The sequence below is a fragment of the Bufo bufo genome, chromosome 4 (genome assembly GCF_905171765.1).
Source record: "Bufo bufo chromosome 4, aBufBuf1.1, whole genome shotgun sequence".
NCBI classification, from domain to species: domain Eukaryota; kingdom Metazoa; phylum Chordata; class Amphibia; order Anura; family Bufonidae; genus Bufo; species Bufo bufo.
In genome coordinates this window covers 335,166,494-335,185,907 of record NC_053392.1, presented here as the reverse complement: position 1 = coordinate 335,185,907, position 19,414 = coordinate 335,166,494, and the positions used below count along the sequence as shown (strand labels likewise).

The 19,414-nt window shown below is 43.6% G+C and overlaps 1 protein-coding gene across 2 annotated transcripts in view; it reads right to left on the bottom strand.

The window, feature by feature from the left end:
- Positions 1–19,414, bottom strand: part of AFG1L (AFG1 like ATPase) — a 112,650-nt gene that overhangs the window by 22,326 nt on the left and 70,910 nt on the right. For both annotated transcript variants that reach the window (XM_040428850.1, XM_040428851.1), the window contains exons 8-10: positions 11,205–11,287; positions 3,265–3,335; positions 2,907–3,007 (exon numbers count right to left, since the gene is read on the bottom strand). In XM_040428850.1, the coding sequence (XP_040284784.1) occupies positions 2,907–3,007; positions 3,265–3,335; positions 11,205–11,287 (255 nt within the window). The remainder of the gene's footprint in view (positions 1–2,906; positions 3,008–3,264; positions 3,336–11,204; positions 11,288–19,414) is intronic.

The window sequence follows — 19,414 nt, the reverse complement described above, 5'->3', positions numbered from 1 at the left end:
TTGGACTGGACTTTATCACTTGGCTACAATAGCCTGCCGTGCATTGACTCCAGAGGCTTATTAACGCTATGCTGGAGGGCGGGGAGCGATGTTATTTACATGGGACTGTATGTTGGAGGGGCTGAAGGAAGGGCAGTGGTGTTGTTTACATGGGACTGTATTTTGGAGAAGCTGACGGGAGAGGAGAGAGGTTATTTAGACTAGTAATGGTTCCCCTGCATAAATAACAACCTCTTAGGACGCATTCACACCATCTAACATCCATTAGATGAGCAGAACAACGAAAATAACGCAAGTTCTGGATCGGGCACATAATTGACCTGAATGGAGCTGAACAGACTCCACTGACAATGATGGAGTCCATTCAATTTCTGTTCAGGATTCGGTCTTTTTACCAGACATAAAAAAATTGCTTTTTTCCAGTCTTTTTATAGAATCTGCAACAGAGGCCCTGAACTGAGCCTCTAACGCAGATGTAAACAAGCCCTTAACATCATTTAGGCCCATGTATTATGTATTTAAATTACTGTAACTTTCATACTCCTAAAAATACTCCTCAAACATGGTAAAAAGTATTTTTACTTTTCTGGAAAAGATGTAGTGACTGGAGGATAATGGGTTCCTGGCTGTTTCATGTTTGATTCTTCTCAAATCTTTAGCAGTTAAGTTGCATCTTTTTTCTCAACATGTTTTTTGCGACCCTATTGACTATTTGTAACAACACGTTTGATGGTTCTGTGATCAGGCCCCAATATCCTAGCAATTTTTTAACAATTTTTGACTTTTCAGAGTCAGTTAAATTTGTGCGAGCGCACCCTTATAAAAATACACATCGCCCGACATGCTGGAATCCAAAAAGCATTCAAGTTTATATACACTGCTCAAAAAAATAAAGGGAACACTTAAACAACACAATGTAACTCCAAGTCAATCACACTTCTGTGAAATCAAACTGTCCACTTAGGAAGCAACACTGAGTGACAATCAATTTCACATGCTGTTGTGCAAATGGGATAGACAACAGGTGGAAATTATAGGCAATTAGCAAGACACCCCCAATAAAGGAGTGGTTCTGCAGGTGGTGATCACAGACCACTTCTCAGTTCCTATGCTTCCTGGCTGATGTTTTGGTCACTTTTGAATGCTGGCGGTACTTTCACTCTAGTGGTAGCATGAGACGGAGTCTACAACCCACACAAGTGGCTCAGGTAGTGCAGCTTATCCAGGATGGCACATCAATGCGAGCTGTGGCAAGAAGGTTTGCTGTGTCTGTCAGCATAGTGTCCAGAGCATGGAGGCGCTACCAGGAGACAGGCCAGTACATCGGGAGACGTGGAGGAGGCCGTAGGAGGGCAACAACCCAGCAGCAGGACCGCTACCTCCGCCTTTGTGCAAGGAGGAACAGGAGGAGCACTGCCAGAGCCCTGCAAAAGGACCTCCAGCAGGCCACAAAGGTGCATGTGTCTGCTCAAACGGTCAGAAACAGACTCCATGAGGGTGATATGAGGGCCCGACGTCCACAGGTGGGGGTTGTGCTTACAGCCCAACACCGTGCAGGACGTTTGACATTTGCCAGAGAACACCAAGATTGGCAAATTCGCCACTGGCGCCCTGTGCTCTTCACAGATTAAAGCAGGTTCACACTGAGCACATGTGACAGGCGTGACAGAGTCTGGAGACGCCGTGGAGAACGTTCTGCTGCCTGCAACATCCTCCAGCATGACCGGTTTGGCATTGGGTCAGTAATGGTGTGGGGTGGCATTTCTTTGGAGGGCTGCACAGCCCTCCATGTGCTCGCCAGAGGTAGCCTGACTGCCATTAGGTACCGAGATGAGATCCTCAGACCCCTTGTGAGACCATATGCTGGTGCGGTTGGCCCTGGGTTCCTCCTAATGCAAGACAATGCTAGACCTCATGTGGCTGGAGTGTGTCAGCAGTTCCTGCAAGACGAAGGCATTGATGCTATGGACTGGCCCGCCCGTTCCCCAGACCTAAATCCAATTGAGCACATCTGGGACATCATGTCTCGCTCTATCCACCAACGTCACATTGCACCACAGACTGTCCAGGAGTTGGCAGATGCTTTAGTCCAGGTCTGGGAGGAGATCCCTCAGGAGACCGTCCGCCACCTCATCAGGAGCATGCACAGGCGTTGTAGGGAGGTCATACAGGCACGTGGAGGCCACACACACTACTGAGCCTGATTTTGACTTGTTTTAAGGACATTACATCAAAGTTGGATCAGCCTGTAGTGTGTTTTTCCACTTTAATTTTGAGGGTGACTCCAAATCCAGACCTCTATGGGTTGAAAAATTTGATTTCCATTTTTTTATTTTTGTGTGATTTTGTTGTCAGCACATTCAACTATGTAAAGAACAAAGTATTTCAGAAGAATATTTAATAAATTCAGATCTAGGATGTGTTATTTTTGTGTTCCCTTTATTTTTTTGAGCAGTGTAGTTTGGAGTTGGAAAATATGCATAAAAATGATGATATGGTCAAAATACTCATTTGCCTAATAATTGTGCACACAGTATATAAAGTTGTTCTCCCCCAGCACCCAACTGAACACCATATAGCAACACGGGGAGTCACAGGGACTCCTGAGCACTGTTCTTTATTTTGGCACTTATTTCACTTATTATTGGTCACCATGGGTTTAATATCATGTGTGCAATGGCCTGATAATTGGAGACGTGGAGATATGTATTCACTTCAATAGAATTAATGTTGTCACAAGATAATTATACAGAAGAGTGAAGGATCTGGGTGTTATTGCATGAAACCATGTTTTTGTTCGATGTTTATGAGAAACATGGATTTCTGTTCACAAAAACAAAAACGGTCACCAAAAAAAAAACCCGCGAGGGGTGTATTCACTTGTTTATGGTTGCTGGGGCACTTACACGGTCACAGAGTTCCTCAAATGTGCAGTCAGCAATGGATCCACAGGCTTTGCTCAGCTTCAGCTCCCTGCCCTGCACTTTCAGAATCCGAGGTCTTGTTACTATGGAAACAGGAACAAAAGCTCAGTCTTGTCTGGATAATTACCCTAAAATTCATCCCTTCCAGCTAGAGAAATGCATAGCTTGATGAATAATAGCACATGATTCAACACAGAAATTAGACAAAATGCTGATACAATGACTGCCACTTGAGTGTGGCATCAACCCATAGACAGCAATGGAACTTATTAATTGGTCAGTAGAGATTGGGCATTGTGTTTTAAATGCGTTCTCTTTCAAGAGAAATTAACTTACGTACCATCATTTTGTTTCTCAGCCAGCTCGTCAAACAACTTATCCATGACAGTCTCCACATCAGCTTCACTTATGCTAGACAGAAAAGAAGAATAGCATTAATAACACCGGGGGCCCGCACCTAACAGCTGCCCGCGGCGGCTTAGCTTCTTGCCCGTATACCTATATATCTGGATTCAGGAGGAGAAAAGCATGTTGTGCTCTAAACACAAACACTACTTTTACAATGCACTTCGAGATTGGGAATATTAACTTGCATGGAGATGATTTAGCCTTATTTGCATACACTGAAAGACTCGTGTGATTCCACGAGGGCATGCGGGCACAACAGAGCTGGTGATGCCATGTTTACACAGAGAGAAAGGTTTAGCTTGTTCCTGCATGCAAAGCAAAGGCAAACACAAAGAAATGGCAAATGTATTTATTCCATTACTTTGGGGAGTCCATGGCTGCATACATACTGCGACTATGGGAATCTGTGGTATGCTAACTGAGCGTGAAATCCGTGCTATCCTATAAACGGTAGTATGTGTCCTTACAAACCGTGAAAATAGGGCCCCCTCCTGGTGCTGGTTAGGGTCATCCCAGGACAAATGTGCTCCGCACTTTTCTTTCCCCCATTTCTATTCCCTGGAGCAAAGACGACTTTCCAGGTGGTGTCTCCTGTGTCTGGAAACACTGTGGTGTATATAGAGAAGTTGATCCTTGCACAGTTTTACATGATCATGGGGGCACCCTTTCTCCAAACACCACTGAGGACACATCTGCTGTTCAATGACCCCCCACATTAATGCAATCTCTCTTTAAAGAGGTTGTTTTTGATAGAAAAGGACTTTTTTCCACCAGAAACAGTGCTACTCTTGTCAATAGCCTTTGTGTGACATTGCAGTGAATGAGGTTGAGGTGCAATATCAGAAAAATCCCTAAAAAAAAAAAAAAAAAAGCACAAACTTTTTTTTATTGAAACCCCCTTTTACAAATTAAAGGTGTAGTCCCACTATTTTTTTTACTTGCAACTTCTCTTAAATGTTATAAAACATTCACAAAAGACTTAGAAAATAAACCCTGCACCTCTTTAAAATAGAATTTTACAAAAATACGCTTAGTGGGAGCTAAATTGGGAAGTCAGAGCACAAGCATCTCAGGCCACCCAAAGGTGACCTCATTTCTAGACCTCAAGTATCAAGTTGTGTCCCTCTTCCATCATCATTAGGGAGTCTAATGTCACAGCTGTCCCCTCCAGTCTTCCATAAGGCTACTTTCACACCTGCAGCCGGGTGTTCCAGCCGGTAGACAAAAACTACTGCATGCAACAGTTTTGTGTGGCCGATTCTCGGCATATTTGCCGGATCTCTGCCAGATCCCATTATAGTCAATAGGGTCTGGTGGGAAGGCGCAGTATCCGGCAATGCCGCATATGTAAAATTAGCTTTAGGAAACCGTATAGAAAAAAAAATTGTTAAACATTAACGTCCATGGGTATTCCCATTTTATATAGTGAAGGAAATACCCCACCCTTAGGCTTCCATTGATGCTGAGAATGGCACTAAATGCAGTGCTGATATAGTGGGGTGTACCCTTAATTGGGCTTTCCCTACACAAAGGTCACCCCCGCCCAATTGCTCTACAAGGACCTTGAATTGGGCATGTTGCAGTTTACTGCAGGTCAAGAACACCCTTGTGAATGGAAAACTTAAATTATCGCTGCTTCCTTCATTCTCCAGAATGATGAAAAGAGGCTGGATATGTTATATACAAGTGCGGACTGGGAACTTAAAGTAGCCCTGGAAAAAATACTAAAAGTGGCCCCGCTTTGTAGTTGGGTCCAAATTGATGGAAGGCAGGGCCAGCAATACCATATTGTGGCACATTATACCACCCCAACAGAGCCAAATACCACAGTCATCACAAAATACTGCCAGCAGCACAAAATACATCCCTAAAAACTTCCACTGGCCGGCCGTGAGGAGGGCCCAGGCGGCCCCCTGGGCATCGGCCACCGGGAAATTTCCCTGTAAGGTCTATGGCCAACTCGCCCCTGGTTATATCGAACATATATATATCTAGAAGCCTCTCCCAGCATGTATGGCAAACGTAGACCTTTAATGAGATATGAACAGAGCCATAATTGGCTGGAAAAACTTTCCCCCCATACTGCTATACCCCTCTCTCCTTCAAGGGTTGGGGGGAGGGGAGAGGGGCTTCTAACGAACAGTGGCGATCTCAGACACATCACCTATTCTGAGATTGGGAACTATTCATCTTCTCATTGATAAATCTTGTGGCAGGGTGGATAAAAATAAATGATTTAAGAAAAAAAAAAAGGATTTTTTTTATTTAAATCAGTTTTTTTTTTTAGGCAACTAAAATTTAATGTGGATAAGTGCAAGATAATGCACCTGGGGCGTAAAAACCCAAGTCATTATTTCAGAAGACTTAGGGCTCATTCAGACGGCCGTATGCTGTCCGCAAAAATACTGAATGCTATCCGTTTTTTTGCGGATCCGCAAAAAAAATGAAACATGTCCTATACTTGTCCGTGAAAATCAGGACATGGCCCCATTGAAGTCTATGGGTCCGCAAAAATACTGAATGCTATCCGTTTTTTTGCAGATCCGTTTTTTTGCGGATCCGCAAAAAAACGGATAGCATTCAGTATTTTTGCGGACAGCATACGGCCGTCTTAATGAGCCCTTAAAGGTAGGCAGACAATGTCATAGAGCAGCAGGAAATGCTAGCAGAATGCTTGGGTGTAAAGGAAGAGGCATTACCAGTAGAAAGAGGGAGGTGCTCATGCCGCTCTACAGAGCACTAGTGAGACCTCATTTGGAGTATTGTGCTCAGTACTGGAGGCCATATCTCCAGAAGGATATTGATACTTTGGAGAGAGTTCAGAGAAGAGCTACTAAACCAGTACATGGATTGCAGGATAAAACTTACCAGGAAAGATTAAAGGACCTTAACATGTATAGCTTGGAAGAAAGACGAGACAGAGGGGATATGATAGAAACTTTTAATACATAAAGGGAATCAACAAGGTAAAAGAGGAGAGAATATATAAAAGAAGAAAAACTGCTACAAGAGGACATAGTTTTAAATTAAACCTGGCAGGGCTCTGAAGCGGCAATTTTAAAAGGAATCTACTCTTATCACAGTTTGTGCTGTGCCCTGTCAGCCTGACAGGAGTGAGGGAGGCCGGCTACATCCTCACAAATCATTTCTCTGCGGCAGAGTTTTCGGCTCTGTGCTGTGATCTGTCAGCCTGACAGGAGTGAGGGAGGCCGGCTACATCGTCAGCTGTGTAAGGCTACTTTCACACTTGCGTTCGAAGCGGATCCGTCTGGTGTCTGCACAGACGGATCCGCTCCAATAATGCAAACGCTTGCATCTGTTCAGAACGGATCCGTCTGCATAACTGTTTTTTTCAGATCTGATTTTTCACTTTGTGAAAACTCAGATCCGACAGTATATTCTAACACAGAGGCGTTCCCATGGTGATGGGGCCGCACAGACCTTTCACTTACCAGTAGGAGGAGCGCCCGGCCAGTCCCAGACATCGCAGGTAAGTATAATGCTTCTTAAAATTGCTAAGTAACCATGGCAGCCAGGACTGCAGTAGTGTATTGGGTGCCATGGTAACCGATCGGAGCCCCAGCGATTAAACTGGGACTCCGATTGGAACTATCTGCTTCCACCAACGATGGGGGGTCGTCATTTTAATTAGGGTGGGGGAGAGGGGAGGCCGCACTGGCCACCAATGAATATAATACTGGGGAGGGAGGGAAGGGGGCCACACTGGCCACCAATGAGTTAAATACAGGGGAGAAAGGGAGGGGGGCCGCACTGGCCACCAATGAGTTAAATACAGGGGAGGGAGGGAGGGGGGACCGCACTGGCCACCAATGAGTTAAATACAGGGGAGGGAGGGGGGCCGCACTGGCCACCAATGAATTTAAAACTGGGGAGGGAGGGAGGGGGGGGGGGGGTCTGCCCCCTCCTGCCTGGCAGCACCTGATCTCTTACAGGGGGCTATGATATGCACAATTAACCCCTCAGGTGCGGCACCTGAGGGGTTAATTGTGCGGCTCTCAGCCCCCTGTAAGAGATCGGGTGCTGCCAGGCAGCAGGGTGCAGTCATGTACATAGTTCTTTTAGTATATTCTAACTTGAAGCGTCCCCATCACCATGGGAACGCCTCTGTGTTAGAATATACTGTCTGATCTGAGTTTCACGATCTAACTCAAATCCGATGGTATATTCTAACATAGAGGCGTTCCTATGGTGATGGGGACGCTTCAAGTTAAAATATACCATCGGATTGGAGAAAACTCCAATCCGATGGTATATTAATAGGGACTCCTGACTTTACATTGAAAGTCAATGGGGGACGGATCCGTTTGCAATTGCACCATATTGTGTCAACGTCAAACGGATCCGTCCCCATTGACTTGCATTGTAAGTCTGGACGGATCCGTTTGGCTCCGCACGGCCAGGCGGACACCCGAACGCTGCAAGCTGCGTTCAGGTGTCCGCCTGCTGAGCGGAACGGAGGCCAAACGGTTCATAACTGAGGCATTCTGAGCGGATCCGCATCCACTCAGAATGCATTGGGGCTGTACGGATCCGTTCGGGGCCGCTTGCGAGAGCCTTCAAACGGAACTCACAAGCGGAACCCCGAACGCAAGTGTGAAAGTAGCCTAAGCTAGTAATTTCTGTTCCCATTAAAAATAAATATATATAAAAAAAGGCAAATTTATTAATTTAAATATATATCTAATATATAAAGTGGAGTGTATGTGTTGGTGTATATATGTACAGTATGTACAGTATGTCTGCTAAAGGAATCCGCACAGTCGCATTTACAATCACGAAATTTGGCACACAGGTACATCAGGTGTCCGGGAAGGTTTTAGACCAGGTCTCAGCTCTCTAGGATGTACCGTTCCTGAGATATTCCCAAAAAATGCATTAGCCAATAGAAGCTTGGTCACATGACCCTTATCAGCCAATAGAATCTCGCAGGCCGTTAGCCTCCACATACACAGTTTTACTCCAGATTTCCATAATAACCCAGCCATTTTCTTCACTGCTGTAGGTCAGCTTTAAAAGGAAATCTGTCACCAGGATAATCGCTATTAAAGTAAAGCCATGGCTTAATAGCTGTGGATGACACTGTTAAGGGAGCAGAGTGCTGTGGAGGTCACAGTTCAGGGGGCAGGTAGGGTGGCCATTCAGGCCACCCTGAAAAGACTGACATAAAACCCCACCCCCAGGTCCCACTAAGCCACGCCTCCTATCCGGTTAGGCCACGCCCCTCCCAATCAGCCGACAGGGATAAAAAAAACTGAAGTTAAAAAATCTTCTAGGTCCCGCTAAGCCACTCCCCAGATCCAGTTAGGCCACGACCCCTCCCCCTCCTCAGCCAACAGGGATTGAAAAAAATGAAGTTAAAAATCAACTTCTAGGTCCCACTAAACCACGCCCCCAATCCAGCTAGGCCATGCCCCCTCCCCCCCACACCTCAGCCGACAGGGATTGAAAAAATGAAGTTAAAAATCAACTTCTGTCAGCTGCAGAGGTGGGAGGGACGGTGACTTTCTCCCTGCAGCTCACACTCAGACAGCACAGTGCTGCTGTCTTAGAGTGAGCTGTTCAAAAGGACATCTCGCTTTGCATGTAATGAGTCTCTCATATATTAGTTTCACCTTTTAAGTTGCATTACTGAAATAAATGAACTTTGCACGATATTCTAATTTTTCGAGTTTTACCTACAGTACAGACCAAAAGTTTGGACACACCTTCTCATTCAAAGAGTTTTCTTTATTTTCATGACTATGAAAATTGTAGATTCACACTGAAGGCATCAAAACTATTAATTAACACATGTGGAATTATATACATAACAAAAAAGTGTGAAACAACTGAAAATATGTCATATTCTAGGTTCTTCAAAGTAGCCACCTTTTGCTTTGATTACTGCTTTGCACACTCTTGGCATTCTCTTGATGAGCTTCAAGAGGTAGTCCCCTGAAATGGTTTTCACTTCACAGGTGTGCCTTGTCAGGTTTAATAAGTGGGATTTCTTGCCTTATAAATGGGGTTGGGACCATCAGTTGTGTTGAGGAGAAGTCAGGTGGATACACAGCTGATAGTCCTACTGAATAGACTGTTAGAATTTGTATTATGGCAAGAAAAAAGCAGCTAAGTAAAGAAAAATGAGTGGCCATCATTACTTTAAGAAATGAAGGTCAGTCAGTCAGCCGAAAAATTGGGAAAACTTTGAAAGTAAGGGCTATTTGACCATGAAGGAGAGTGATGGGGTGCTGCGCCAGATGACCTGGCCTCCACAGTCACCGGACCTGAACCCAATGGAGATGGTTTGGGGTGAGCTGGACCGCAGAGTGAAGGCAAAAGGGCCAACAAGTGCTAAGCATCTCTGGGAACTCCTTCAAGACTGTTGGAAGACCATTTCAGGGGACTAGCTCTTGAAGCTCATCAAGAGAATGCCAAGAGTGTGCAAAGCAGTAATCAAAGCAAAAAGGTGGCTACTTTGAAGAACCTAGAATATGACATATTTTCAGTTGTTTCACACTTTTTTGATATGTATATAATTCCACATGTGTTAATTCATAGTTTTGATGCCTTCATAGTCATGAAAATAAAGAAAACTTTTTGAATGAGAAGGTGTGTCCAAACTTTTGGTCTGTACTGTATATATATATATATATATATATATATATATATATATATATATCAGCCTTTATATATTTATTTTTACTGGGAACAGAAATTACTAGCTTACACAGCCAGCAGCTGACGATGTAGCCGGCCTCCCTCACTCCTGTCAGGCTGACAGGGCACAGCACAAACTGTGATAAGAGTAGATTCCTTTTAAAATTGCCGCAGCCCGTCCTAGCGAGTGTACTGGGCATTCTAGGATGTGTTTCTGAGGCAATGACTTGATAGCAGCCATTTTAGGGTCCCACAATGATAACTCCCTAGAGAAAACTACCTTCTTTTGATAAATAAAGGTACTTATGTATGTTTTTACTATGCCCTAATATTTCATTTTTTTTATTTAGTTTAGTTTCCCGGAGAACCCATTTAATGCACACGGAGTAACTTCGGAATTAAAATACGTTTGTGTCCATGAGCCCTTATTGTGAAATATCCCTATAGTTCATTGTAAATGGCACACCGGCTGACACTTCTTCAAAATGCATTCACTAGGACCAGTGGTCACCTGTCTCTATGTCAGGACTGCAGCAAGAATTTAAACATATTTTTTTCCCCTGGACAACCCCTCTAGGTGAAATAACCTTTGTCACAAAAAGTAATAACGGTATTATTATTTCTACGACATACGTTGGTACAAAAGCAGGCTAATAATGACAAGTACTAAAACAACAATAATATACAGTAATTCAAGCATGGCAAATGATGTAATCAAAAATAATGTAAGCCTACTTTCATACTCGTGTTTTGGCTTTCCGTTTGCGAGATCCGTTCAGGGCTCTCACAAGCGGTCCAAAACGGATCAGTTTGCATTCTAATGCATTCTGAATAGAAAAGGATCCACTCAGAATGCATCAGTTTGCATCAGTTCAGTCTCCATTCCGCTTTGGAGACGGACACCAAAACACTGCTTGCAGTGTTTGATGTCCGTCTGATGAAACTGAGCCAAACGGATCCATCCTGACACACAATGTAAGTCAATGGGGGCGGATCCGTTGTCTATAACACAATCTGGCACAATAAAAAACGGATCCGTCCTCCATTGACTTTCAATGGTGTTCAAGATGGATCCGTCTTGGCTATGTTAAAGATAATACAAACAGATCCGTTCTGAACGGATGCAGACGGTTGTATTATCTGAACTGATCTGTCCATGACGGATCCGCACAAAACTCAAGTGTGAAAGGAGCCTAAGAAATCAGAACTTACAGAAAATATATTTTACTGGCAGCAGAGAGGACGCGCTTCCTGTAGTCTATGCCGGAGTCCAGCTGGACAGTGTTGCAGTATTCCTTAAAGAACACATAAAATAATCACCAGTCTGCTTGTCCACATAAAAGGTACACAGCAACATAGTAAGGTTAAATAGCGTAGCTACATAGTAGACAAGGTTGGAAAAAGATGTAGGTCCATCAAGTCTAACTTATTCTACTGTGTTGATCTGGAGGAAAACAAAAAAAAACGAAACAGTGGGCAGCAATTTCCCTATATTAGCAGGAGAACTTTTTTCTGACTCCAAATATTCCTGGGGCCCGAATGGCTTCCCTGCGTGGAGATTGGGGAAGCTATTCGTCGTCTCTCGTTTATTGGAGCTGTAGTTCTTCTGGAGGCCTGCAGGTGGCAGGACTACATAAAAACATAGCGAATCGGCAATACATTGCAATAATAATTGATTGCAATGTAAGGCAGAAGCGATGTGAAGATTGCTTATGCAAGCCTCCTGGGGGGGGGTTTAGAAAACGTTAAAAACAAAAAGTTTAAAACGTTTTTAAAAATATAAAAAAATTCAAATCGCCTCTCTTTCCCCCAAATTAAAATACAAATAAACATTGTAGCCATCTGTGTCCAAAAATGCCTGAACTATTAAAATCTAAATGTATTTATCCCATACAGTGAATGCCATAACAGGAAAAAAAAAATATATATATATTGCCCGCCAAAAAATGGGCCCTCACACAGCTCTGATGGAAATATAAAAAAGCTATGGTCGTCTGAATATGGCGGTGCAAAGAAAAAATAATGTTTTTTTTTTCAGTATTAATAATACAATACAATGTATCACTGTAATCCTACTGACTCAAAAATTGAAGATAGTGGGACAGTTTTACCGTATAGGGAATACCAAAAAAAACTAATCCCATAAAACTATGCCGCAATTGCATTTATTTATTTTTTTACAATTTCAGCCCATTTGAAAAAAAATTCCAGCTTCCCACTGCATTGTATGCAATATTAAATGGTGACATTAGAAAGTGCAACTTGTCCCGCAACAAAAGTATTAAAAAACGTCAAAGCTCTTGAATGTCTATCTGAACAGAAAAATAAAAAAAGTCATGGCTCTGGGAAAACAGGGAGTAAAAAACAACAATTCAATAACGGGAAATCGCTTGGTTAAATAGTAAAAACAAACTTGCACAAACAATACATTCTTGAAGTAGCATTAACTAACATGCAGAATACACAGTGATGTAGGATGTAGCTTTTTACCCCATATTATAAAACAATCCAGTAACGTCGCCTCACAATCTGCCGGGAGCATACAGTAAATGCATCAAAGCACTCATAAACAATATAAAGAATACAAAAGAAAACAGATCTACCTCAAGGTGTTCTAACACTTCCAGATTATCAGGCGATAATGCCACTCTAAACTTCATTTTCAATAAATAATGTCAATGAATCAATGCAACAATTGCTCATGACCTCAAGGGTAATTAGCATTTATTCAAAAGCACCGAGATTCAAAATGGTATGTTCTTTATTTGTCAGCTCTTGTCTTGATCAGCAGATTAATAAACCGGCGCTCTTCTCCGAGACAGTTTTATGAATCAATGGTAATTACATTCTGACATGAGAAGAATAGTAAGGCACAACTTGGTATCACTTCATCAACCTTTCTAACCTTCATGCAAGTATTAACTGTAAATAGCTTTCAATGAATTGCCAATAGAAACATTAGGTTTTCTTCTGCTGATCTAGGCTGTACTACAGGGGAGTCTGTATGTGACCCATATCTGAAGCGCAATCATTAGTAATTATCCCATTTGCTGTAATGTTCTAACACTTACTTTACACTGCTATTAGGGTAATATCTCTGCTTCATGAAAAATAAAAATACACACACTACCAATATACATCTCACAATGTAATCACCAAGAGGTTATAAAATATGACAGTGTGTCATTTGTCAGGTGCATCAGTTAAAGGGTAACTCATGTTTTCATTAAAAAAAAAGAAAAAAAAAAGAAAAAAAAAACTATTTTAGCATATATTACTGCTGCAGCAGCATTATGCATAAAGCAATCTTTAGTTTCTTCACATACCACTGTTTTCCTTGAGTTTTTCCCTTAGTTACGGCTGTTTAAACATTTACAAACCTTCTCAAGATGGCTCCTCTGCCAGTTCTCTGAGGCCAAAACTGCTTTCCCTCATTTCCCATAAACACTTGCTGTAGCCAGCAGCTCCCTGCCAGATTGGATTACTGGGAGACACGCCTCCTTACTAATGCAGGCATGCAGTGTGAAGGACCGCCCCTCTGTCTTCTTAGCCGGAGACAGACAAGCCATAGCAACGGTCTTTTAAGGGAGCAGTGGAAAGGGACAGAGGACATTAATGAAAGCTGTTATTATAAGGTAATTACAGATATTTTGGCAATGATTGACAGACTAACTCAGGTATACATGCCTAGCTCTAATAAACTAGCAAATACAATAAAAAATACGACAGTTACCCTTTAATCCCTCCGTAAATGACAAGAGCTCTTCAGGGACTATATGATTTGGACCATGTAGAGGTAACCATCTATTGTACTCTGTTCTTATAGCTCTGTTTACTGTTCCTCTGTTATTCCCCCTATGAAATGGGCGTTACCAGTTAAGGATGTGTCCCTGCTCAGTCTGGAGGTGCTGCCACATCACGCAGTTTTTGAAGATAAAATCTGGAGTGGATCATAAAAGGAGAGAAATGAAGCACAGATACTACTTCTACGCTGTATCCCGACACTGTGCAATCAGTGCAATCATAGAGCTGGGGGTTTCACTGCAATGACTGCCAGTGTTCCAGAGAACAGCTGCCCCCGCTGTGTCTGAATGGGGTGGTAGTGCCCATGTCGGTCCATTTACTTCTATGGGACTGACATAGACAGCCCTGTCAGTCCCACAAAAGTCAATGAAGTGGTGGGCTGATGTGCACTACACTCCATCCAGACAGTGAAATTGGTGACCCCCACTCTCGAATTCGCTGGTGGTCCCAGGGTTAAAGGGTCACTCCAGGCAAAGACTAAAAATTAATCCTCAAGTCAAAGTCAGGGGGTTATACAGGGAACACCAGCCTGCTGAGGGGGCTTTGTACAGGGCAGAGCTGATGAGGATCTGCAGTCCTCTGACCCTAAACCCCGGCAATCATGTGATCGCCGGGTCTAAACTGCACAACGCGCCGCTCACCTGTGTGAGGAGAAGGCAGAAGTTTAATGAATGGCGCCATTACAGAGGTCCCCTGCTAGGCCACAGCTGAAAGCCTGTGTTGCCGTAACAAGAGAGCAGTGCTGTCCCGAGCCACTTCAGAATCAGTATCAGGGTTGCCAAATATCCCAAAATTTCTGGACAGTCCGTAAAAATAGATTACTTTTTTCCTGCGTCCGTGAAATAAAATCAGTGATTTTTTTTTGAGACTGGTGGTACTTGACTAGATTATCTTGGTGGCAATTATCAGCATTTTACAGCTCACAGATGAGTTCTTATGAGTATACTGAGCTATAGACATGGATTTCAGGGGTGGCCAACCTGTGGCTCTTGAGCCGCATGCAAGTCTTTGCTTCTTCAAGTGCGGCTCTAGCTGTGGAGCCAGGGAGCAGTCAGGCCGGCTCACTCTCCACCCCATGCTCAGATCTCTTTCCCTGATCGGGCACCGTTGCTACTTTGCAGTTCCAGCTCACTCTCTACTACATCCTGATGCACACAGTGTGAGAACGTAGTATGTGGAGACACTCACTATGACCTGACGTTGTGCTCATCGGGTCACAGTGGAGAACGTGTCAGACCTGCAGAGTAGGAGCCCAGTGCCTGATCAGGAGAGGGAAGAGATTTTTTTTAAATCATAGAACTGAGCATGGGGGTCTGATCTAAGCACAGGAGGTTCTGATCTGAGCTTGATGGGGGGGGGGGTCCTGATCTGAGCAATGGGGTTCTGATCTGAGCAATGAGGGTCTGATCTGAGCAATGGGGGTGGTCAGATCTGAGCATGGGGGGAGATCTGAACATGGGGGGTCAGATCTGAGAAAGGGGAGATCTGTGCATGTCTGAGTTGTCTGATCCGAGCATTGGAGGTCTGATGAGGTTTGGGGATCTTATTTTAGGTCAGATGAGGATTGGTGATCCGAGTCTGATGAAAAATATATTTTTTATTTTTTTCTCTGCTAATGAAAAATAAGAAAAATATATTTTTATCAGACCTCCGATCAGATGAAAAATAAAAAAAATTCTCTTATTTTTCTTTGTTAAAACCTAGGTGCATCTTGTAGGGTGAAAAATACAGTGACTCGTGTGTAAATGTATAGCTTTAACTTTAATCCATAACTCTTGGTAGTCATACTTTTTTTTTTTTGGGCTCTTTGTGTCTGTAAGGTTGGCCACCCCTGGATTACTTATAATCCATTATGGTTTTCCAAATTGTCTTTAACATTTTTTGGATGTCCATGATTTTGAAATAAGTTGTCCATTAAAAAAAAAAAAATGTTTGTTTGGCAACCCTGGTTAGTATAGAGCAGTGGTGCACAACCTGCGGCCCCCAGAGCCAAGGTTTGCGGCCCCCGTCCTGCTGGGCAGAAACACAGCTGATCGTGCGCCGCACAATTGCAGGATTACAGCTCCTGCTCCCACACTGTAGCAGGAGGGGTCCCCGGCTGTCAGAGACAGCACGAGACCCGAGGAGAAGGCAGATGCAGTGTATCAGCACTTCTGCCTTCTCCTCACACAGGTGAGCGGCGCGCTGTGCAGTTTAGACCCGACGATCACGTGATCGCCGGGTGTCAGGGGCAGAGGACTGCAGAGCCTCATCAGCTCTGCCCTGTACAAAGCCCCCCTCAGCAGGCTGGTTTTCCTTGTAACTGGGGCTCCTTTGGATGCTTCAGTTACAGAGGAAATAGTGCAAAAAAAAATAAAGTCTGTGTCCCCAAAGGTCTTTTATGGACCTTATGGGGACAAATTAAGTGGCAAATATATATATTAAAAGTAAAAAAAAAATATGAAAACACAATAAAATAAAAAAAAACACAAAAAAAAAAAAAAGTCAGTGTCCCCCAGAGGTCTTTAAAAGACCTCTTGGAGGACATACAGTGCTGCAAAAAAATATATAAATAAATAAAAAGAAATATATAGAAAGGAAAAAGTGCAAAATAAAATTGTTCACTGACATATTATGTGGCAAAAATATATTTAAAAAAAAAATAATAAAGTGATGATAAAAAAAAAAAATTGTAATATACATAAAAGAAAAAAAAACGCCCACCGCAACCAAAACCATTACAATTATCACCCCATTCATGTGAAACAGTACATATTGTATAATAAAATGATCCAACACATATAATAATTTGCATATTTAAATAATGAGCTATAGTTTGAATAAAAATTACTTTAAAAAAAAATAAAATAATAATAAAAATTTCGGTACGGTTTCCCCCTAATAAAACTAAAAAAAATATTAAAAATCCCTCTGTTATGTAATAAAAAGTTGCAAGTTATTTTGGTAGTCCAAAAAATAAAAAATAATAAAGTGTTTGAACCACGTGTGCCAAATCACAAAAAAGTTACTGGTCATTAAGGCCTTTTCAGGCCTGCCCATTTAACGGTTAAAAATTAAGTGCTTTCCCGGCTAGTAAGGCCTCATACACACGACCGTACCTTTTTTTTTAGTCCGCAGAACACCAGCCATGTGTGTTCTGCATTTTGCAGAATGGAGTAACTTTTGTGGCCCCATTGAAGAGAATAGGTCTGCATCGAAGCCACAAAAAATGCGGCTCAGATGCGGACTGAAACAATGGCCGTGTGCGTGAGCCCTCAGGGAAAGTGCTTACTAGTTATTGCAGGGCACCTACAGTATATCTGGGGGTGCAGGAGATGGTAATAACCAGTGAGCGCCATCCTCTGCAGTGAAGTAAAGTGCTTACTGGTTATTGCAGGGCACCTACAGTATATCTGAGGGTGCAGGAGGCGGTAATAACCAGTGAGCGCCGTCCTCTGCAGTGAAGGAAAGTGCTTACTGGTTATTGCAGGGCACCTACAGTATATCTGGGGGTGCAGGAGGTGGTAATAACCAGTGAGCGCAGTCCTCTGCAGTGAAGTAAAGTGCTTACTGGTTATTGCAGGGCACCTACAGTATATCTGGGGGTGCAGGAGGCGGTAATACCCAGTGAGCGCCGTCCTCTGCAGTGAAGTAAAGTGCTTACTGGTTATTGCAGGGCACCTACAGTATATCTGAGGGTGCAGGAGGTGGTAATAACCAGTGAGCGCCGTCCTCTGCAGTGAAGGAAAGTGCTTACTGGTTATTGCAGGGCACCTACAGTATATCTGGGGGTGCAGGAGGCGGTAATAACCAGTGAGCGCCGTCCTCTGCAGTGAAGTAAAGTGCTTACTGGTTATTGCAGGGCGCCTATAGTATATCTGGGGGTGCAGGAGGCGGTAATAACCAGTGAGCGCCGTCCTCTGCAGTGAAGTAAAGTGATTACTGGTTATTGCAGGGCACCTACAGTATATCTGGGGGTGCAGGAGGCGGTAATAACCAGTGAGCGCCGTCCTCTGCAGTGAAGTAAAGTGCTTACTGGTTATTGCAGGGCACCTACAGTATATCTGGGGGTGCAGGAGGCGGTAATAACCAGTGAGCGCCGTCCTCTGCAGTGAAGTAAAGTGATTACTGGTTATTGCAGGGCACCTACAGTATATCTGGGGGTGCAGGAGGCGGTAATAACCAGTGAGCGCCGTCCTCTGCAGTGAAGTAAAGTGCTTACTGGTTATTGCAGGGCACCTACAGTATATCTGGGGGTGCAGGAGGCAGTAATAACCAGTGAGCGCCGTCCTCTGCAGTGAAGTAAAGTGCTCACTGGTTATTGCAGGGCACCTACAGTATATCTGGGGGTGCAGGAGGCGGTAATAACCAGTGAGCGCCGTCCTCTGCAGTGAAGTAAAGTGCTTACTGGTTATTGCAGGGCGCCTATAGTATATCTGGGGGTGCAGGAGGCGGTAATAACCAGTGAGCGCCGTCCTCTGCAGTGAAGTAAAGTGCTTACTGGTTATTGCAGGGCGCCTATAGTATATCTGGGGGTGCAGGAGGTGGTAATAACCAGTGAGCGCCGTCCTCTGCAGTGAAGTAAAGCTCTCATTTGTGAATACAAGGCAGGAAGGAAACGTCGCCAAAGGAGTTTCCTAGTTAAAATTATTTTTAACAAGTTCCTACAGCATAGTCCCTAAAACAGAAGATTCCTACTTTCCTGCTCCATACTGCTCTCGCCGTCTCCATCTTCGGGTCCCGGAGCACCTCTCCAGAAAATGACTGACTTTAGCGGTGACACTCTGCTTGTGGCCACATCACCACTGAAGCCAGTCATTGGCTGGAGAGGTACAAGTGACTATGCCCATATCCAACCGGATGTAAACAGTCCCGGGACCAGAAGATGGAGACAGCAGGAGCGGCAGGGAGCAGGAAAGTATGAATCTTCTGTATCAGGGCCATGCTGCAGGAACGTGTTAAAAATCATTTTTTTACCAGGAAATCTCTAAGCCCCTGTTACATGGCACAATATTCAGGACAATTACTAGGAACAAGTCTTCATAGGAACGCTCATTCCTGATATCTGGCGGTATAATCGTGCCGCTAATCAGCCGATAAACAAGGAATCACTCGTTTTGACGGCTAATTTGCATATTTTTATCAAAATGAAAGATGTACAGTTACCATCAGCACATCTCACCGTGTAATCAGGAATGTGCTGCCGATAATCGATAAAAGTGAATGAGGGAGGAATTACTGTGGTACAGTGGTAGTGATCATTCCTGGGTAATAGGCTGATGCAGGCATGCTCAACCCGCGGCTCTCCAGCTGTTGTAAAACTACAACTCCCACCATGCCCTGCCGTAGGCTGATAACTGTAGGCAGTCTGGGCATGCTGGGAATTGTAGTTTTGCAACAGCTGGAGGGCATCAGGTTGTCCATCCATATGTAGATATGTGCTAAATGGTGTTGCTGGGATAGCCCCTTTAACAGCATGGGTTTAAAGGAAACCTATCATATCGAAAATGGTGTCTGAGATGCAGGCAGCATGTTATCGAGCAGGAGGAGCTGAACAGATTTGATATATGGTTTTATGGGGAAAGATTCAGTAAAACTTGTAATCTATACAATTAAATTCCTGCTCATTCTGGGCTTTG